At 35.7% G+C, this 23,944-nt stretch overlaps 1 protein-coding gene across 1 annotated transcript in view; it reads left to right on the forward strand.

Moving 5' to 3' along the window:
* Window positions 1-23,944, forward strand: part of HCN1 (hyperpolarization activated cyclic nucleotide gated potassium channel 1) — a 466,192-nt gene that overhangs the window by 385,629 nt on the left and 56,619 nt on the right. Inside the window, exon 6 of the mRNA XM_061393578.1 lies at window positions 10,805-11,045. Coding sequence (XP_061249562.1) covers window positions 10,805-11,045 — 241 coding nt within the window. The remainder of the gene's footprint in view (window positions 1-10,804; window positions 11,046-23,944) is intronic.

Below are 23,944 nucleotides of genomic sequence, written 5' to 3' on the forward strand. Positions count from 1 at the left end.
CCCCAATATTTTTCTGGATGACAATGTTTCAGTTCAGTTCAGTTCAGTCGCTCAGTCATGTCCGACTCTTTGTGACCCCATGAATTGCAGCATGCCAGGCCCCCCCGTCCATCACCAACTACCAGAGTTCACTCAGACTCATGTCCATGGAGTCAGTGATGCCATCCAGCCATCTCATCCTCTGTCGTCCCCTTCTCCTCCTGCCCACAATCCCTCCCAGCATCAGAGTCTTTTCCAATGAGTCAACTCTTCGCATGAGGTGGCCAAATTACTGGAGTGACAATGTTTAGGACTTCAAAAATTAGTCCTGTGGTAGTGTTGTATAGGAGAAGGCAATGGCACCCCACTCTAGTACTCTTACCTGGAAAATCCCATGGACAGAGGAGCCTGGTGGGCTGCAGTCCATGGGGTCGTTAGGAGTCGGACACGACTGAGCGACCTCACTTTGACTTTTCACTTTCATGCATTGAAGGAGGAAATGGCACCCCACTCCAGTGTTCTTGCCTGGAAAATTCCATGGACAAAGGAGCCTGGTGGGCTGCAGTCCATGGGGTCACTAGGAGTCGGACACGACTGTGTGACTTCACTTTGACTTTTCACTTTCATGCATTGGAGGAGGAAATGGCAACCCACTCCAGTGTTCTTGCCTGGAGAATCCCATGGACAGAGGAGCCTGGTGGGCTGCTGTCTATGGCGTCGCACAGAGTTGGACACAACCAAAGCAACTTAGCAGCAGCAGCAGCAGTGTTGTATAATTCTACTTATGAGGCTGGTGGAATAAGCACATTCATAGCAACAGAGAGTAGAATTTATCAGTGATTTGAGTGAAGGGAGAAAGTTATAGTTTAAAGGTTACAGAACTTTGGTTGAAATTGATGAGAATGTTCTAGGTATAGATACAGAGGAACTTCCCAGGTGGCGCCAGTGGTAAAGAAGCCACCTGCCACTGCAGGAGACATAAGAGATGCCAGTTCGATCCCTGGGTCGGGAAGATCCCCTGGAGGAGGGCATGGCAATCCACTCCAGTATTCTTGCCTGGAGAATCCCATGGACAGAGGAGTCTGGCAGGCTACAGTCCTTCGGTTATCAAAGAGTCAGACACCACTGAAGTGACTTAGCACGCACAATCACTAATGGCAACGCTCAGACAACATTATGAGCATTTTTGTGAATTGTATACATGGAAATGCTTAAACTATAAATATTGTTGTATATATTTTACAAAAATCTAAAAAGTCAAGCTTATAAAGTTGCACCCATTATTATAACTCTCATCCTGCCTCTAAAGTCATTTCCATCTGCCTGTAGCTCTTGTCAACTAAATGCCCATGATACTTCACACTCAATACAAAAATAAAGCAAAATCCTTTTTTTGTGTAAGTAAAATTTTTTTTGTTTTCTGTTTTTTAATGTATTTCACCCCAGACTGAAGAGCTCAGAAGTTGTTGAAGTGTGTGGGCTGTATTCTACAGCTTCTCAGAGCCATCTGAGCTGGATCATGTGCATTACCACTGCCCCTGCAGTACTTCCGGAGCTGAGGGGCCGCTGTGTCTTGACAGATACTCCAAGGGGGCAGCTGCGTCCTTCCTGCCACACTTTAGCCAGCCTAACTCACTATGTTAATTTGTTAAGGCTGTAATCACAAAATGCCATGGTGGCTTAATCATCAGACAAATCATTTTCTCATACTTCTAAGGGCTGAAGTCCAAGGTCAAGTGTCAGCAGGTTTGGATTCTTCTGGGGTTTCTCTCCTTTGCTTGCAGATGGCCACCTTTCTTTTCATGTGCTCAGTTTCTTCTTCTCATAGCAGTCAGACTAGATTAGGACCCACTCTCACAGCTTTATTTTAACTTCATCTCCTTGTTAAAAGTCCTGTCTCCAAACACAGGCACATTCTGAAGCACTGGGAGTTAAGACTTCAACATATGAATGTAGAGGTGTCACCGTTAAACCCATAACCTTTGCCGACACGTGCAATGCTTAAATCTAACTAATGTGACAGACAAATAAATATTTAATGCAGCTTAGAATGCCTGCTTAGTTTTAGGGAGTAGCCTGATTTCCTCATGCCCTTTGCACATATACGCATACTGTTATTTCTATTGCTGACCTATTAATGGTGAAAAAGAATTTATGTGGATTTTATTACAAAATTTAATGAATAGATTTTTATCAAATTCTCCAAATCCCTTCTCAGACTTTTTTAACTCATTGTACTATCCACTGGTCCTGTTTGAATAATATTTTTTAGTTTAGCTGTTTGATGTAACTGTATTTGACAGTCCAGATTAATCTGTTTTTATCCTGCCAAGTGGGCTTCAATCCTGTTCTGTAAATCACTCTACAACTTGCTCACAGTTTGCAGACCACTGGAGCTGCACTCCCTGGTGTTTACACGAATCCTAACTGAGCTTCAGCCTAGGATTCCAGAGTGCGACAGTGATACTAAGTCTCTAATGAACACTGCCATTGTCAGTATACAATTTTTTAAAATTTATTTATTTTTGGCCAGCCTGGGTCTTTGTTGCAGCACACAGGCTCTTCATTGCTCCTTGCAGGCTTTCTCTAGTTGGAGCAAGTGGGAGCTACTCTTCTATTTGCGGCCAAGGGGCTTCTTATTGCAGCAGCTTCTCCTGTTGCAGAGTACAGGCTTTAGAGCTCATGGGCTTCAGTAGTTGTGACACACAGGCTTGGTTGCCCTGCTGCATGTGGGATCTTAGTTCCTGGACCAGGGATCGAACCTGTGTCCCCTGCATTGGCAGGCAGATTCTTAACCATTGAACCACCAGGGAAGTCTCAATATACAAAATTTTGATTTAGGCTTTTTGGTCTGTTTCTACATTATTTTCTTTCCTGTACAATCAAATTTAAGTGACTGTTAAGAGAATTTTATGTCATCTGCTGACATCCTGCATGGTACCTAATATGTTCCTGTGTTCTAGGAAGGCAAAACAGTAGGAGTATGCAAAAACCAAATTAATCTCAAGCTTCATTTGCATTCGTCTGGTAAAGTTTAAATGTGATTTAATATCTCAGAACCAAATTAGATGCATATGAGAACTGTAACTACAGAAAACATTTAAATTTTTGAATCTGCAGCTCTCAAAATTCACCATGTTCTGATCTATTCTTTACAAGCAGGCAGATTTCATTTAAGCCACTTAATCATAATTTGCCATTTGTATATGCAGAGATTTTAGGCTAGTTACCTTTTAACTCATAAAATGAAGAGACTATGAACCTAGCAATTAATGCTATAGCCAAATTAAAAATAAGAAATGGTGAAAAATATTAAAGCTGGCTAATATTTAAGAATCCATTGCAGACTATTTATCTCTTTATCTCTGTTGGGTTTTTCTTAATATAACTACGATTAACACAAGATGAAATATTGTGTGACCATTAAAAAGAATGTTATTGAAGACCATAACTCAAAATGGCAAGTATTTTATGTTATAAATGTGGGGAATAATAGATATTCAGTGTTATTATGATTTCAATTAGGTTAAGGTGAATAAGAAATCACATTAAAAGAATACATCAGTTACTTTCAGTGATGGAAATACAGTGATTTTTTTCTTTTATTATTTTAAGGGATATGAGTGTATTCATTTTGATTTTAAAGATTTTTTAAAATATAATTGCTTTCTAATATAAAAAATTTATTTTTTTATAAGATGTAAAACTGCAATAAACTAAAACTGAGGCACCCTATATGTTAATTCATCAATCCTCTAACTCCTTATCTTACCTCTAATTCCTTTAACTTCCCCCATATAAATGTTATTCATCTCAGCTCAGTTGGTAAAGAATCTGCCTGCAATTCATGAGACCCTGGTTCGATTTCTGGGTCAGAAAGTTCCTCTGGAGAAGATAGGTTACCCACTCCAGTATTCTTGGGCTTCCCTGGTGGCTAGATGGTAAAGAATGCACCCATGATGTGGGAGATCTGGGTTCAATCCCGGGGTTGGGAAGATCCCCTGGAGGATGGCATGGGAACCCACTCCAATATTCTTGCCTGGAGAATTGCCATGGATAGAGGAGCCTGGCGGGCTAAGACCATGGGGTGGCAAAGAGTCAGACACAACTGAGTGACTAAGCACATAGCACATCTCTAACCAAAGTTTTTTAAGAGACTTCACTTTCTTATCTCTAATTCCTTTAAATTCCCCCAAATCAATATTAAATGTATTTATTACCTTTAATTTTATTACATATTTTTCATTTTCAGATTACTTAGGAAGTATAAAGACAGTTAAATGCTCTCTTTAAAAAAAGAATAAGACAGATTATCCCAGCTAAAGAAATAGCTCTTTATAAATTCCCTGTAATGAGGACACAGAAATCAAGGGAAATGCTTTGACTTTCAGAAATTAAAGCAGTTACCTAACTTGTTAGTCAATGTTTGCTTAACTGTTTAAAACATTTTCAAGCGTTAAGGTTTGTATCGGGTGATTGACTTATACATGCAGTCAACCATCTTGCAAATTAAAATACGAACCACCAGATCAATATAAGCCTGTTGGAAATGCTGAGGGAAATTTTTTTTTTAATTTCAACTATGTGCTTCTTTAAAAAAAAAAATGGGTTGTCTATTTAATTTGCAATTCAATTTCTAAATTACTACATCATTAGGGAATTATAAGAATTTTTACTTCGGCCACAGGGAATATCACTGACTGTGCTCAAAGACTATCTTGTCATTTTTATCTTCTGAACCTCTGCTCCTATCTTGACTTTTGTCTTTAATAACCAGTACTCAACTCAACATTTAGAAAAAAATCTGACCTAATATATTCTTGCCTTCCCTGATGGCTTAGACAGTAAAGAATCTACCTGCCAATGAAGGAGGCCTGTCAACCCCTGAATGGGGAAGATCCCCTGGGGAAGGGTATGGCAACCTACTCCAATATTCTTGCCCAGAAAATTCCATGGACAGAGGCACCTGGCAGGCTATTCTTACCAAATTACTTTGAACTCTTTTTTCTCTGAAATTTTATAGAATATATAGTCTTTACCATTACTTTGATTTTAACATTCATTTGTTTTATAATACAACTGTTACTTATAATGGTAAATGATAGATAGCACTTCGTGAAATTAAGTATTTTCCTTGTATCTTTAATCATTACAGTTATCTAGGTAGAGTTGCTTACAAGTGAAGAGTTCAAGGTATGAGTCACTTTGTACAGGCACTGAGTCAGTTGGTTTTGGTGTCAAGGACTAAGCCCAGATACATACACAGCAAGAGACACACAGAGTCTCACCCGTGTTTAGTTTACTTTTTACAATTATCTTACACTGAATATATACATATATATTTTCCTTCCTCAACTTGCAGATACTTCTTTATTTTAGGGACCATGGTTTCCATATCTGACTGCTTATGACTTGAAATGTGTTATTAAAAACAAGGATTTTTTTGAGTCATATCCCTTAAAGATTTAGATTCAGATTCTCTGAATCTGGACTGGAGCCTGGTAAACTGTATCTTAGAAAAAGTATTATAAATACATCCAAGTAAGAAAATACTGTCTTTGGCAGGCCATCAAAGCTTTTTTTCTTTTTCCTTATTGACGCTGTCTTCATAAGAGCCATGATTAGTCCCATAGACTAATGCTGAATATATTCTGTTATTTCCCAAGAATAGTTCTACATCATGGGTAATTCTTTTCTGTGATGCATCCCATATTCAGATTCACCACTGGAGCTTCCTTGATTATATTACTGTGAAAATAATTTTATATTATTGTTAATTTGAAGGAATCCATTCATTTTCTCTCTGTGGAACTTTTACCTCCTTGTGAATTCTTTCTGATTTAAACTGTAAATTCTAATAGAACTTGGATAGCAAAAGCCATAATGGGACAGAAAGTTATTGGCATTTAAAAGCTCTTCCTCTTCCCATGAAGTCTGCTTGCTTTGAGAGCATATAGTTTAATGGACTTTGCTGGTAGCTCAACTGGTAAAGAATCCGCCTGCAATGCATGAGACCCCAGTTCAATTCCTGGGTTGGGAAGATCCCCTGGAGAAGGGATAGGCTACCCACTCCAGGATTCTGGTCTGGAGAATTCCATGGGGTTGCAGAGACTCAGACAGAACTAACTGACTTTCAGTTTAATGGAAACAATCAAGTGAGTCTTGAGGTTAGCAAAATTTTTAAAAGTGCTTCTCCATCAATCATATTTCTTTATAGCACATTTTCTTAGAGAGAACATATTTAGTTAAGTTATTAATATCACTCTATTAGTAAAACAAAACTTTTAACACTCCTCCTCTTTAATCACAGGTCCTTATAGCACATTCACTTAAAACACACAGTTAAGTTATTAATATCTCTACTCTCCATCCAGATTCTTTATGGCAGTTGTTCTAATGAGAGTTTTTAGTGACATGTCTGGCTTGAGTTAGGAGTATTGTCTATACGCAATACATAATGAAAAGGATATTTCAAAGAGGCCTACTAAAAGAGTTATCAAGCCAGTGCTGTAACAACTCGAGTAACAAATAATTGGTTTAACCTCAAAGTGTAAGATAAATATGAGCCTGAAAAAAAAAAAAAGTGAAAGGGTTAGCTACTCAGTCGTGTCTGACTCTTTGTGACTCCATGAACTCTAGCCACCAGGCTAGAATCTGTCCCTGGGATTCTCCAGGCAAGAATACTGGAGTGGGTAGCCATTCCCTTCTCTAGGGGATCTTCCCAACCCAGGAATTGAAGCTGGGTCTCCTGAATTGCAAGCAGATTCTTTACTGTATGAGCCATCAGGGAATCCCGAAATATACATATATACATAAATAACTTATACATATATAAATAAATATATACATATATACATATGTATATGTACATATATAAATAAATAAGTTAAAAAGTAGAGGAAAACGGACAAATCTCCTTTTTAAATTCCAAATAAATCAACTTTTTATATATTGAAAACACAGCATAATATAACAACAAGACAATGACAATGAAGAATCCTACATTTGATCTTACTTTGACATGTCAGTTTAAGATACGAAAGCCTTTCTTTTTCAGCAGTCCATCCCAATATTTTGCTAAAGTACAACAGGATTATTCATGTTAATTGTTAGTGTAGAAAATATTTCTTTAACTATGATTTGGATATTGTTAAAGTACACAAGTCTTAAACATACACAAATCTTAGATGAATTTTTAAAATATATATGAACCTACATAACCTCCTGGATCCATGTACAGAACAATTTTTAGAAGGCTTCCTTTTTTCCTTTTCCAGTCAAGCCCAGAGGTTCTCAGTCTTCTGACATATCGCTATAAGCAGTTGTGCTTGAAATTCACACAAATGGCGTCACACACTGCAGAGTCTTTAATGTCTTCCCTCTTTTGCTCATCATCATGTCAGTGTGATTCATCCATGCTGTTGTGTGGCAGCAGTTCTTTCTTTTTATATTTCAGGCTGTATTTCATTCTATGAATATGTCACAATTTATTTCTTCATTCCACCTTTCATGACACTTGGGTTGTTTCCAGTTTCCGGCTAATAAAATCAGCCTGTTATGAACATTCTTGAAGTGCCTTATGCACTGATTTCTCTTGCATATTTACCTTATGTTGGAACGGCTGGGTAATTGGATAATCATGTTTTTAACTTTGGTAGATACCGCCAAAAGTTTTCTAAAATGATTATATTATGTTTCACATATACCAGCAGGAAGTATATTGAATGGCCCTACATCATTGGAAAAACTTTATAACTCTTAATTTTAGCCATTAGCTATTATGGTTCAGATGGTAAAGAATCTGCCTGCAATGTGGGAGACCTGGGTTAGATCCCTGGGTGGGGGAGATGGCCTAGAGAAGGCAACTCACTCCAGTATTCTTGCCTGGAAAATTCCATGGACAGAGGAACCTGGTGGGTGGCAGTCCATGGAGTTACAAAGAGTCAGACATGACTGACTAACACTTTCACTTTCATTAGCTATTAGGAGATACGCGGTTTCACTTTACATTCTGCCAGTAATTACTGTTGCTATGCATATTTTCATAGGCTCATTGGTCAGATGAATATTTTGTTTGTTGAAGTGTCCAATCAATAGTTTTCCTTGATTTTTCTATTTAAGGAGTTCTTTTTATATTCTTGACAGGAGCTCTTTGTTGGGATATGCACTGCAAATAGCTTCTTCCCATCTGTGGTTTGCCTTTTCACTCTCAATGGTATCTTTTATTGTTGGTAATTTGATTTCTAGTTTGTTTAACTTTATAACAATAAGAAAAAAATGGGATTTGATATATTTAGATTGCTTCAGGGATTTATTTTAACCATAAATCTGTGCTTTGGAATCACACATATTCTGTAACCTTGGGAAATTTTATGCAATATCTTCTTTGTTATTAAAAAGAATAGCAGTATTTTAAGATTCCTTCTAGCACTACAATTCTTTATTGACAACTTAAGTATCATTCTGGAAAATTTTGTAAAACATTTTGTTCTCCTCCATTCTACAATATTTTATTTCACACAGTATAGCTCTAAAAAGTTTTAAGCGTGGTCGCTATAAATATAATTACCATCATTGCAATAATGAATCATAGAGTAATCTTAACAAAACAGAGTTGCTGCCTCATTGCTAAATTCTTACACCCAACACACTCTGTATTTTTAGACTGTATGGAGCTCACAAGGTTTTCCTTCTAAGAACTTATGTTAGACAGCCATTCAAATGGCATCCTAAAGACCAGTTTAATTTCTTGTTAAATATGCTTTCAATTATTTTCTAAAAGTGAGAAAACAATGAAGAGAAAAATCTGTATCCTTCAAATCAAAGAATGTAGATGAAAAGATTATTTTATTATTTTGTTTGAAAATTTATTTTCTCTGCAACCTGGCTTATTTTCAGTTTTCTACACAGGATACTTCTATGTCATTCTACACATAATATCATTAACTTTCAAACAAGCAATCTGATCATTTTAATAGTATATTTCTGTCTCTTTTTAATTCATGTGGTTACCTTGAATGGTTCACCTTTATCTTCATGTATTTTTTTGTATGGAAGAGCCAATATTTTGAATAGTGAAAAACCACATTTTTATATATATAAGGCTTGTTTCTCAAGCTATTGACTTGAGAAAGCATTTTAAGAATTTTAAATAGCCACTTCCCAATAGGAATATAAACCAAGTTTTGTGAGCACTTTGTTTTCCAGTGCCAAAACTCCATCTTCCTTTTTCCCTTTCAGCCCCCCTCCTCCCTTCTTTTCTTCTTTTTTATCCCTTTGTTCTGTCTACTCATACATTATGCATATAGATTGAACACTTACTATGTGCTGAACTTACTGTAGTCCCCCACTCCAACCACAAGTCTTTAACACCAGTTAAAATTGATCACAAATGCCCCTAGATATAGCCACCCAAATGTCTACTGTGCATTACAGAGCTTGGATGATGCTGTACCAAGTACCACATGTAATATCCTTCTCTTATTTTTGTCTTTATGTTCACTTTCTGGTTATTGCTGCTGATTTTTAAATATTTTATCAGTTCCCATGAAACTCCACTATTAGAGATACTTATCTGCTTTGCTGAATTCACAGCGTATTGTTGAGGATGAAACACTTTCTTTTCCATGTTGGACTCAAAATTCTGTGCCTTCTGCATCAACTGGAATTTTTTAATATCCTGGAGTATTAAATATCAAATTATTTTATGAAGAAGATTGAGGAAAGTTTCTTTCCCCATATTGGAATCTACAAGTTTGTATTCCCAAAGCAGGAATTCAGATCTCTTTCTCTTTTAATACCTCTGAATCTTTTTGCCGTTCTTCCATCTCTTGGCAGAGGTGACTTCGTTTTATATGTCTCTTAAGCATGCTCACAAATTCAGGTCCAACCCTGTTCTTTGCGGGGTGGGGGTGGGTGGTGCGCATTGGAGAAGGTATTTCTAAGAAACGGCATTGAAGTGAAATTTAGATTCCCATTGTTTATTCTGTTCCATATCTAACTTTCAGCATTAAAACTGGTTGGTCCCATATCCTTGTTTTGGTTCATAGTGATAGCACTGTGTCTAATCTGATGTATAAATCTCCTAATTTAGAACTGACCTGATCCCATAAAGAAAGCAATTTAGAAAAAGGAAAATATGGCCTCTGTCCAGTCCAAAACTTCCAATGATAACCCAGGAGGTTTTGACAGGGTAATTTTCTGATCTAACCCAGAAACAAATTGAATTTATAATTATAGATTATAGTCAAATTAGAGTCTCCTTTGTGTAATGTGAACAATATCAAGTCTCCTTCCCATAATATGAATGACATTAAGAAAAAACATCAGAATGCTGTTGGCATTTTGTTGGCAGCTGGGCTCTTGTTTCAGAATCCCAGTCAGTAGGTGCAAATTAGGTTGTTCAACACAATGGACCACAGAAGCAGTAACATCAAGGTTAATAGGAAGTGATGTGGTTTCTTTTCTTCATAAAAACAGATAAAAGGGAGACTAAAACGTTTCCACATTTTAATTCTAATTTTGTATAAAGAATGGTAAAGGAATGGGAAGTTATAAAAGTGAACTTGTATATATTTAATTAATATTTATTGATGTTTAATACATGCCTATACTACTCTATGTACTAGGAATACAACATTTCAGCTCAATAATAAAACATAATCCCTGACTTTTAAGAAATATGTGGATTATTAGAATTTATGTATTTTTGTTTCTTCATTTAAATTACAGTATTATGCTATATAGAGATCTTAATTTCAGCACCTGTTTTGCTTCCTGATATGATTAATCTCTCTTAATTTTTGTTTACTCTTGCCATCTTTAGGAGATAGTCAACTTCAACTGCCGAAAACTAGTGGCTACAATGCCTCTTTTTGCTAATGCGGATCCTAATTTCGTGACCGCCATGCTGAGCAAGTTGAGATTTGAGGTGTTTCAACCTGGAGATTATATCATACGAGAAGGAGCTGTGGGTAAAAAAATGTATTTCATTCAACATGGTGTTGCTGGTGTCATCACAAAATCCAGTAAAGAAATGAAGCTGACAGATGGCTCATACTTTGGAGGTTAGTAAAAAAGAAAATGTAACTCAGATGAAATCTAATTTGCTTGCAATATGTATCTTTATCAGAGTTTTGGAGATGTCAGAATGTTGATTTATTGGGCTTGAATGTGGACTTGTATTTGAATTCTGATAAAAGTGTCTATAGTGTGTCGACTGAAAAAAATGCATAACTAAAAGTTGAGAATTATGTTTTATTTGGCAGACAAAACTGAGGACTTAAACCCAGGACACAGTATCTCAGATAACTCTGAGAGACTGCTCCAAGAGGTAAGGGAGGAGCCAGGGTATATAGCAGTTTTTGTGACAGAGACCAGGTAGTTGAAACATGGAATGATTACTGTTGGTTAGAGAAAACCAGATATCTCAAATTAATGAACTTAGTGCTTTTCTTTATATGAAAAGATGCAAGAGGTCTGGGCTCATTGAAATTATTCTTTTGATATGCACTTCAGTTGTCTGGGGCTGGTATCCATGCTTTCTCATCCTTAGTCTCCTCTGAGAGCATCATCTGGGGTGGGCTGCAGCAGTTGTCTGGTAGGTGGTGGGCATCCTGTTTCTCTCCTGAGTTTGCTCTGGGCTCACCATTGGGTGGCTGTAATGTGTTGGATTGATGGCTGAACATCATTTGTTTACTGATATGGCAGGCAACATTTTTTCACTGAAAACTGGTATGTTTTCACATTTCAGTGTCACATGTTCAGTGCATATGCATTTACTATTGTATTCGTTAGAATATTGCTTCAGCTTCTTAAACCAGAACCAAGTAACAGTGGCTTAAGCAGATTGAAAGTATGTTTTCCTCTCACACAGAAGTCCCAAGAGGGTTTAATGACTCTCTCCAAGACAGTTTTTAGGCATGCAGATTTTATTTATTTTGCTGGGCTGCCATCATCTAGAGTATTTTCCTTATTTATACCAGACAAATTGATTCCTCTCCACAATATGGACCACAGGAAGGGAGAAGGGGGCAGAGGAATTGAAGAATGAGCAGTTTCTCTTTAGATATGTGCCCAGAATAGTGAACTTCACCTCTATTCACACACGATTGGCCAGAATTTAGTTAAAAGAGTACCTCTAGGCATAAGGAAAGCTAGGGAATACAGCTTCTAGTTGTGTGATATATTAGTCAGGGATTTCTAGAAAAATGGAAGCAATAGGAGATATATAACTCCTATTGTGTGTGTATATTTATATATATTCACACACATACAGAAAAGGAGATTTATTATGAGAAATTGATTCATATGAGTATGGAGGCTGACAAATACTATGATCTGCATCTGAACCTGAAGAACAGGAAAACGGGTGATTAAATTCAGTCTGATGTAAATACAATCTGAAGGCAGATGAGTTGAGATGTTAGCTCAAACAATGAGATAGGAAAAAAATATTCGTCTCCCCTTCTTTTTTTTCTCTATTCAGCACCCCGTGGATTTGGAGGATGCATACCCTGAAGAGGGCAGACTACTGAGTCACCTGGTTGAAATACTAATCTCATTTAGGAACACCCTCATAGACATATCCCAAATTATATTTTTCTGGGCATCCTATGACCAGTCAAATTGACACATAATTAACCATCACAAGGGGCTATTTGCCTTGCTGAAAATTCTGACATTTTGAGTTGTTTCCAGCTTTTTACTGTAATGAGCTGTATATATTTATATTTGTGCAAATGTACAAAACTTGCCTATGAGTTGATTTACTGGGCCAAAGTCTATGCATACATTTAAACTGAAAAAAACACCAAATCATGAAACTGCCAATTTCTACATTGCTTTACCCATTGATTTTTACATTTTTCCTCCTAATAAGTAAGATTGGCATCCCCTTATTATTTGCTTTGTACTTCCATTATTAACAGTGATACTGAGGCATTTCTTCATAGATATGGATTGTTTTTATTTGATTTTCTATTGCTATTTTTGCATTTTTTAATGTGGTGTTTGTCTTCTTAAAGCAAATTTACAGAAATGTCCCTAATGTATTTTTGATATAATGTAACTGTTTTCTCCAAAATTATTACTTCTTTTTAAACTTTCTTTCTAATTTTTTGTTTTATCATTCTGATCTTCATTATTGTCTATTCGATTTGAATTTTAGAGCATTTATGTTTCTAAAGTGGGTTTTTTGCACTGCAAAATTATGAAAATGTTTCCGTATTTACTTCTATTTTATTTAGTTTCACTACATTGTTATTATAATTTTAACTTGTTAGAACAAGTGACGGGGAATGACTATTGATGTCTCTTAGTGCCAGTTCTGATTTAACATTAAAGACAATGATTAATACTACAGTGTCAGACATTGGCAAGTTTAATAGTTAAATATTACTCAGCAGTAGGAAACTGAAATATTTTCTTTAGAAAAAGTCAGGAAATCTGCCTTAACATATCACATTTATTCTACAAGACAAATTCAAGTGAAACATTTTCTTACCATGGGTGAGGTATTCACAAATGGCTCTTATTACTTTGTACTAATTCTTCACAAACTTTATAATATGCCTTTAGAAGTTTTCTCTGTCAGAATTAATGTCTCCCAACTCTGTGTCTCCATACTACTTCTCACAGCTTTCCAGTGTTGACTTCTTTCTGCCTCATACTGAACACTGTTGCTAGTTACCTGTCTTCCTTCTGATATTAGATGGGAAAAATGTGTGCATCAGAATCATTGAAGAAGCTGTTTAAGTTCAGGCTCTCCCTATCAGAGATTCTAATTCAATAAATCCAGACTAGGGATAATACTTTATTTGTTTATTCAATTAGATAATAAATAACCAGTATATTTGAGCCCCTGAAAATCAGTAAAAAGAAAGTATTCAAATCAAATTAGTGATGTTGGCTAATCTGAAAACTAGGCAATATATTCATTTTTATTTTAAAATAATGATTATAAAAGCAACAATAATATGCTGAGTTTAAGAAGTTTTCTTCAATAACAGCTATAAAGTTTATTGGGAAAAGTTTTAATTTTATTAAATGCTTATTTGGAATATATCAAATTAACCATAGGTATGAAAAGTGAAAGTCACTCAGTTATGTCCGACTCTTTGCAACCCCATGGACTATACAATCCATGGAATTCTCCAGGCCAGAATACTGGAGTGAGTAGCCATTCCCTTCTCCAGGGGATCTTCCCAACCCAGGGATCAACCCAGGTCTCCAGCATTGCAGGGAGATTCTTTACCAGTTGAGCCACCAGGGAAGCCCAAAATAACCATAAGGCTCTCATTCATTAACCTATTGCAACTGAGTAAAACCTATCAGCTCAAAATATTTGGCCAGTTTTTGGTTAACCCAATGATTAGCTTCTTTGACTTTCTCCCCATTCATTAAGGATGATTTTTAATTCTTCATCTTTCTCTTTCTTCCCACTCTTCTTCCTTGTCATGATTCTGATTGCATCACCCCCTTACTCTTGTGCCGATTATGCTAAGAAAAAAGAAAGAGGAAATTAGGGAAAGCTAAGAACTTTAAAAATATCTACTTTAGTAAGCTCAGAGAATTAGTGTTCACATGAAGAAAAAGTAGAAATTGAAAGTTGATGAAAATAAATAAAACCTGGTAGTAAAAAATAAAAGTATAATCCAACTTTGGGAGAAAGTGTTTTGGGGAAAAAGGTTTTTGAAGTAATTAATGTAAGTGTGACAAGTACATAAAAGTTTAGAAAGGAATTTCTGAAAGTTGTTATTATGCAATAAGAATATGTGTGCTCAGTCACACAGTCATGTCCAACTCTTTTCAGCCACGTGGACTGTAGTTCTCCAAGCTCCTCTGTCCATGGGATTTTCCAGGCAAGAATACTGAAGCAGGTTACTGTTTCCTCCTAAGGGGATCTTTCCCACCCAGGGATCAAACCCAGGTCTCCTGTATCTCCTGCATTAGAAAAAAGGATTCTTTACCACTGAGACACCTGTATTTCCTCATATGTGTTTAATCTCTGCTCAATCTCTATGCCTTTTCTCTCCCTAATATTGTTTGTTTTTTTTATTTTCTTAACTTTTTTCAGAGCTACTTAAATATTTGTTATTTTTGTGGTATCTTCAAAGAAGGAGTTTTTATTTTACTTTTCACTTCACTAATTTCTGTATTTTTTCTGTATAAAATCTGTTCTACTTTTTACTTTAGTTTTACTTCTTTTAGCTTCTTGAGTTTAAAAGCTAGTATATTTATTTTGAACTACTCTTCATCTTTGATGACTGCAATTTATAATATACATAGTCTGTTTATACTGCTTTGGTTAAATTCCACTGCATTTTTAATATAGTGATTCATTATTACTTTGTAAAAATAGATTGCACTTTCCATCTGGATTCATTGTATAGTACATGAGTTATCTTTTATTTAAATTCTCTTTAAAAATTTTAAATGGAAACATTTGGGGATGGAATGGTGGAAAGAAAAAAAGCACATATAATGTTTGAGTAGGAGAATTACAGAATATCAAAGATGTTAAATACATTATATTGGCAATAAGTAATGTGTAAGAAAGATAAGATTAAATGAGATTTATTTTAAAAGAGGAATGAGGTGATCTTCAATTACTAAACCTAGTTAAACTACCAAATGTAATTATACATAAAATAAAATTTTTCTCCATCCTTTTTCTAAATTTCTTAAGACATAAATGATCATCTTTAAATATAGTTTTACAAAATGACTGATGAAGTTATCCCTCATTTTAACCATTTAACAAATATTTCACCTATAGTTTATTCCAGTGAAACAAATATCTACTTATTCAATCCAGCTCACTTCAGTAAGAAATTCTCCAAAATAGCAATTGGTTTGGGTTCAGTGCTTTTAGTGTCATTCATATTTTCATTATGGTGATTTGAAATGGCTATTAGTGGGCCTGTCCTTTGGTGGACAGTTTATGGAAAAAAGTAGGTCTGCATTACTTTCAGTTATTTTACACATACAATTGATATTTGTTCAATTTAAACACCAAATAAGATAAAGAAAGGCTGTTAGAATCTAATAATAAGAACTGTACTTATTTAACATGTAAGGGTTTAAAATTTATACCCCTTTAAGTATCTAATATGAAATTTTGAAAGTTATAGAGCATACTTTTGTAGTGTATTAATTTTGTATTTTGCATCAGCTGGACATGGCAAGTTCACAGTATTTTTAAGCAGAAGAGCCTGAGATCAACTTCGTTATGTTCTTTCCACTCTTCTTAAGTGAGTAAGCATAATCAATGCACAGGAAACACTCCAACTAAATGACAAGCAAAATAGTGAGATATGGAGACATTCGAAGATCAAATTCAGAATTTCGTGTTCGGTACCTAACTTCCTAACTTGATTTATTTCTACAATAATACAGGACTGTTTCTAGACATATATATATGTCCAGAGAGGTTAACTTCATTAAAATTCCCAATAATGTATCTCTGTATCCATAGTTCATGATTTTAAACAAAAGCTTTTTTTCTAATATAATGTTTCATTATTAATATTTCTGTCCACTCACCTTGTAGTGGTTGTCTCTCCACATCAAGTGTTTTAATTGATTCAATCCCTTGACTTTACATCTTTCAAAATGTTTCTCTCATAGGTTCTTCTTATAATATATTGAAGTTTAGTGAAGTGAAATTCACTCAGTCGTGTCCGACTCTTTGTGATCCTATGGATATACACTCCATGGGATTCTCCAGGCCAGAATACTGGAGTGGGTAGCCTTTTCCTTCTCCAGGGGATATTCCCAACCCAGGGATCAAACCCAGGTCTCCTGCATTGTAGGTGGATTCTTTACCAGCTGAGCCACCAGGAAAGCCCCCAAAAAGTGGTGTATAATACACCTTCCGGAAAGAAAATACTTCCCTTGATGGTTGCCATGATAAATCATTTGGTATTGAATGCTATTTAGTCATGTCTAACATTTTGACAGCCTCAAGGAGACTGTCAGCCACTTTATATAGCTAAAGTGCATATTTATGGTTTTTATGTCCAAAATGCATTTGGCCAGATTACAATGATCTGGCATTTTTAAATGTAGAGCTGCAGGTTTGAAAAACCACAGGCTATCCCTGTCTTGGTGATCATTCATTGTTTGTAAGAGGACTAAAAACATCTGCCAATCCACAGTTTACAGTTTACTCCATTTCTAGTCCATTGTACATTTCTAAAAGCTTACTGATTTTCTAGGAGATGTGAGGACTCTGTTGATAACAAAGTTACAATTTGATTAGTTCAATATTAGTTTAACTACTATAAACATTCTCGCAAAATATAAGGAAGATGAGGTGGCAGCAGGGAAAAACAATCAATCTTCTTCAAGATTTTTTGTTCTGTTTTGTTTTCCTTTGCTTCCTCATTCATTCTCTTCTTAGGTCAGGTTAATGAAATATTTGATTCTATGATAAGAAGACAACTCCACTGGATCTTTTCGTAGGTTGTATCCCACCTAGAAATACCAGGTAATGTACAACCACAGGATGAATCTTTGCTAAATCATTGAGTTAAGAGAGGTGTTAATCCCCATCTAAATCTTCACCTTCTAGTTCTTCAATTGAGTAGTGTCATGTATAAATACATCAATGCATGATAAAGGATTATATCCATATGATCCATATGTCTGAGACACTTATGAAAATCAGGATGAACATTAAGACATTTTACTTTGAAGTTATCATGTCTTTCCCTCTTTAATAAAAGAGACAAAGAAGCAAAAGTTAGAGAGAAGAAAAAGGAAAAAACAAAAACGTCTTTATTACAGTTCTGGATCTTCTCGTATTCCTGTGATTATTCACAAGTCACCACTTTTGAAGTATTTATAATTAGAGAGGTATGGCCTCTCTAATTATAAATGGCCAGGCCATATCTTGAACCTAGTCAAATAAAAACTCCTTAAGGCAAATGTACTTTCTAATTCTAATTTCTAGTGTGTCATTCTAATTCATGTACTTAATTTCTAAAATGTGCCTCTACCTAGCTCCTAAGTTTCAATGTCTTATCAAAAACTGGGGTAATTGATTTTAGTGAAAAGTATGGGGTTCTGTTGCAAGGTAAAACAAATCTAGCAGGTTATGATTCACTTTAGAATGTACAATTGATTTGACTATTTTGACATACTCTTTATCATTCTCTTGAAAGCAAAAATTGTGACATTTTGATTACCAGTTTTCTTTGGTATTCATATTTTACTTGCTTTATTGGTATATGCATTTTACTTGTATTATTCAAATGCTACGTTCTGTAACAATAAACTCGGTATATGCTATTAAGGGAATGTCTGATAATAAAGAACAGATGGAAGATTTTTTTTTTCATTTTGCATGCATAGCTCAAAGGTAGAAAGAAGCAGGGCTTTCCATCAAGCATAACTGGAGGAAAAAGGTTTTTAGGTAGAATATACATCATCAATAGGATAGTCTTAAGAAAGAACTATCTCCTGGACTGATGTTTTTTTCTTCTTTCTTTTAAAGAGCAATCTTTTTTGAAAAATTATTTTGTTTATTTATTTTTGGATGTGCTGGGTCTTAGTTGCTATGAAGGCTTTCTCTTCTCTATCGCACTGAGCCGGGCCTACTCTGTAGTTGCTGAGCAGAGGCTTCTCACTGCAGTGCCTTCTCCTGTGGTGGAGCGTGGGTTCTAAGGCACATAGGCTTTAAAAGCTGCAGTGTGGGCTCAGTAGTTGTGACTCCTGGGTTCTAGAGCACAGGGTCATTAATTATGGCACACGGGCTTAGTTGCCCTGCTTGGCATATGGGATCTTTCCGGATCAGGGACCAAACCCATGTCTCCTGCATTGGCAAGTGGAATCTTTACCACTGAGCACCAGCAAAGCTCTCATGTTTTCTTTAAGGGTTCTCCTTAAAGTATGCATGCATTAGTGAATTGAGAGTGACCAATTGGAGAAGGAAATGGCAACCCACTCCAGTGTTCTTGCCTGGAGAATCCCAGGGACGGGGGAGCCTGGTGAGCGGCCGTCTATGGGGTCGCACAGGGTCGGACACAACTGAAGCGACTTAGCAGCAGCAGCAGCAGCAGCAATGGGCCTCTTATTTTGAAGCCCAACATTTCCCATTCATGCTTGTTTCCCAGGATTCTGGAGAGGAGACTCCAGACCTATAAACTCTTTGTGTTTTCATCCTTTTGCAGCTATTCATCTTTTAGGAAGGCTCATCTGAATTATGTCCCTTGCTCTTTGGATGAAGAAGAAGAATATCCAAATTTTTAAACAAAACCTCCATAACTCTATACAATCTGGCCCAGTTTATTTTCCTAATCTCAATGCATATCTTCCCCTCTAGATGTCCTTAAATCAACCTTGATTTATCTTTAAATCAAGGCTGCTAGCTCTTACATTAGCAAAGAATGAAAGTTGCCTTTGTAAAGATTAATCTCTTTAGTTTAAAAAAAAATAAAGCAAAATAAAACAAAAAACCCTGTCCATTCTTTAGGCTGACACTTTGCTTCCCATATGAAGACATCGCTGAAATGTAATTTTTTTAGTCTCCCCCAGGCAGATTTTTTTTTCTTTCTGCTTTCCTACCACTTAACCTATTATTGAACTGTTTTTGTTATAATTTATATGTCAGTCTTCTATAATGGATTATGAAATTTCTGAGCTTTGACACAATGACTTTTTCCAGTTTAAATCTGCAACTCCAAAGAATAGTGCTTGAATTCTTACATAAACTCAAGGAGAACTCGTACAATGAGTCAACGGATGAATGGATGAACAGATCTATTTTTCCTCATCACTACTCCTTATTCTCTTTTGTTTTCTTTCCAGCTCTAAAATATAAAAAGCTTGTTTTTTTTAATTTTAGATGCATGTTGATATATGGCAAAACCAATATAATATTGTAAAGTTAAAAATATAAAGAAAAAAGAAAAAAAAGGAACCAAACATCCCATTCACTTCGGTACTATACTGTGCTAAACTCATTATCTTTATGTCAAGACAGGAAACTAATACAAATAATAATGATAAATTATAAACTACACTAAATGAAACACAAAGCATTATCTATTTCTGAGAAACTCAGGACTGATATTTGAATTACCTTCTATCTAATTTTAAATGAATCTCACTATATTAAGAATCAAATAATATGGTTCTAGAATTTCAAACAATCTAGAGTAGTGCCATTCACTAGAGCTTTCTGTAGTGATGGAAATATTCTTTACTTAATACTGCTCAAACACTAGCCATATGCAACTATTGAGCATTTGATGCTAGTGTGACTGAGTAATTGAATGTTTAATGTCATTCTATTGCAGTTATTTTAGATTAAATGTAAATAGCCACATGTGGCTAGTGCCTGCCATACTGGATAAAACTATTCTAGATTGCTGTAAAAATAGGTGAGAGGACCTCGTCAGGCCGTGTTGCAGTACCAAGACCTTGTCAAGCATGATGACTCAAATGCCTCAGAGCCTGCAGCTACAGGAAAGCAGTGAAGTGAACCCAGTGTGATGTGAACATTAGAACAAACATGGTGACTGATGGCAGCCAATTCTGTGTCTTGGAGTCAAGGAGACACAAGGATTGGCTCTTCTAAACCCAGATGAGAGGGATGGTGGCTACCCAGGTCTCCCCCATGACCCTCACTCATTAAAGAGGCCTTGTGTTTCCAGTACTCCCATCTGTTTAGAAAACCAGATCTAGATCTTGATGTGAAGACTCAAGTGTCGGTTATCTCAGTTGTTAGAAACACTGTGCATATATGTGGAAGATAGAAAAGTGATACAAAGGAACATATTTACAAAACAGAAATAGACCCTCAGACATAGAAACAGGCTTATAGTTACCAGCAGGGAATTTTATTCAATACAGTAAATCCCCTACATAAGAACTCGTTCTGTTCCAAGAGCACGTTTGTAAATCCAGCAAAGTTAGCCTAGCTAACAAAATTAGCTAACACAATGGGCTGTATAGCATGGTAGTGTAATAGGCTTATAATATTTTTCACACAAGCAATGCATGAAAATAAACAAAAAATAAAGAAAACATCTTTTATCTTATAGTATAGTACCTTGAAAAGTAAGTAGATACAGTACAGCAGCTGGCATACAGGGGCTGGCATCGAGTGAACAGGTGAGAAGGGTTGACTGGAGGAGGGAGAGGAAGAGGAAGACGGTAGAGCTGTCAGCAACAGGAGACAGAGGGAAAACTGCAACTTCACTCACACCTTATGTGGTTAGACATGGGAACACACATTCACATCTTGAAAGTTCACAACTTGAAGGTTCGTATGTATGGGACTTACTATACCTTGTAATAAACTATAATAGAAAAGAATCTGGAAAATTATATGTATATATATATATATATATAAAACTGAATCACTTTGCTGTACACATGAAACTATAAATCAATTATACTTTAATTAAAAACAAAAACACTATGCAGATAAAAAAATGGGGTGAAAGGGCAAGGCAGATGTATCTAGAATAATATAGAGGGCTGTCATCTCTCCCCTATTGTTGCCCTCTTAGAAATTTTTCTGTCTTCCAAAAAAAATCATTATTTCAACTTATGCCATAAATGGAGCAAGTTATATTGTTTCCTTCCTTCCTTCCCTTTTTTTTTCCCACATCAGTTCAATTCAGTTGCTCAGTCATGTCCGACTCTTTGTGACTCCATGGACTGCAGCACACCAGGCCTCCGTGTCCATCACCAACTCCTGGAGTTTACTCAAACTCATGTCCATTGAGTCGATGATGCCACATAGAGCTATTGAAAATCTTCAGTGCTCCAGAGTTCTAAGTATTTGTCATAGAGTAGCAAAGAAGATAAAAACCCTAGAATTCATGAATTTTACGCTCTTAATACTTCTTTCTCTCATATATTATTTATACTCATTCCCTTATTTTCTGTTCATCGCTAAGTTTTCTCTGTGATTTATTTGGAACATTTATATAAATGATGCACAGAAACTATGGAGCATAAAGATTTGTATTATACTAATCACTTTATGTTTTTATTTGTGTTGTCATCCTTAGCACATTTCCTGGTATATCCTTTTTATTGAATAAATATTTGTGGCATTGAATCTAATTTTGAAGTCATCTTTAATTGAATAATATTTTATATCATGACATCAGTGATAAAGTTTTTAATAAATGATCTTTATTTATATTTCCTTTCAATTTTTCAAATGAAAAATTATGATGACTGCTCTTTTTACTCCTGTAAGTTTTTAATAGAAGTCATAAATGTAACTTTATTTAGTGCTAAACAGAGAAGCTAGATTCCTTCTTGGTTGCTTCTTTTAATGCTCTTGGTTTTGTTCTTTTATTTTGCTCTCCAGCCTCACATTTAGCTTTCAGAGCCTCAATACAAGATTGCTGACTAAGATTTTCTTGCCCTACTTAAGTAGATCTGCTTATCCCCTGTCACAGGCAGGCACGATGAATGAGCTAACATTAGTAAAGTACTTTGAGTTCTGTGGATGAAAGTTGTGCAAACTATTACTCTGTTGTGACACTTTCTTTAAGGATCATTATCATACTTCATCATACTTGTGGAATCTCAGCACAAAAAGAAGGAAGAAGTGTGTCTTTGAGTAGGCACACTTCAGTAAAGTATAAAAGCATAGCAATTGCATGGGAAGGGTGGAGGTTCAAATTTTTATTTTTAATATTAGCTTGTTTCCCTCTCACTTTTTCTATTCTATACTACCAGCCCAGAGTGGGATAAGGTGAAGTAAGACCATCTTTCTGTGGAAAATATGTGTTACCTTTTGAGGCATTGGTTATACATTTGAAAGTAATTAAAGCTTTTATAATGCTACCAAAGTTATATTTTTATCCTATAAAAGAATTAACAGGTATGCATATAAAACAGGCCAGGCTCTTTACCATAATATAGTATTTTAGTATAAAACATAGTTAAGGTCTTTGATAAATGCCCCAAACCTGTAGTATTTATGGCCCTAAAAAATTCACTCTTTGAACAGGTTCATTTGGAGTGATGTCCTGTGGTGAGTTTATGTGCGTAATCGCTGGTAGACAGATGGATAGGTTCTCACTGTGTCCTCATTTCAACTCTAGCATGCTCCTTGTCCATATCCACTTAAGCTGATAACAAAAGCTTTTTATTCTGTGCCCAGGTTTTACTTACTCTTAAGTTTAGATCCTGCCTTCAAATCTGAAGATCCACATTACCGAAACTATGCAGCTTCACAGTGGCATGCCTTATTGAACCTTGTACCATGTGCCATTTAAAAGGTTCAGGATGGGGAACACATGTATACCTGTGGCGGATTCATTTTGATATATGGCAAAACCAATACAATATTATAAAGTTATAAAATAAAATAAAAAATAAAAGGTTATGTCTGAGTAGCTTAAGCATATTTCATTGCATGGTTGTTCTACTCTCATAAAATTGCAAATTAAATTAACAAATTCTATCTTTAGGAACAAAACTGTAAGAGGATTAGGAAACAGCACGATATGGCAGAGTACTCAGCATCCACAGAGTCAGGAACCAATCCCATCTCTGTCAATAAGACCCCAACCAGCTGCATGTCCCCAGGCAGTCTGTTTGACATTTTAGGGCTTAGGTTCATCATCTGTAAAGGAGACTATTAAAATAGACACTATCTGCGCTTTTCCAGGTCTATGATGCTGTTGGAATGGGACTCTTGGGGACATATTCTCTTTTGCCAGTGTGCTTGTTATAATACTTTTCTGAGTATTTGAAATGTCTTTCTGCTTATTCTAGAGTTCACAATATTTTTGAAGTATTACCATTGAGGATATTTTCTAGGACAAGATCCCAGCATTGAAAAAAATGGAGGAAGGTGATATTTGTGATGATTCATGTTCTAGTGGATGAAAATTAACTACAACTCTTTTTCATGAGTAGTGAAAAATAGAAAGTGTCAGGGGCTGGTTGTGAAGTTCTTTGAAATGTGACAGAAGGATGCTGCTTA

This window comes from Bos javanicus, chromosome 20 (genome assembly GCF_032452875.1).
Source record: "Bos javanicus breed banteng chromosome 20, ARS-OSU_banteng_1.0, whole genome shotgun sequence".
Taxonomy (NCBI): domain Eukaryota; kingdom Metazoa; phylum Chordata; class Mammalia; order Artiodactyla; family Bovidae; genus Bos; species Bos javanicus.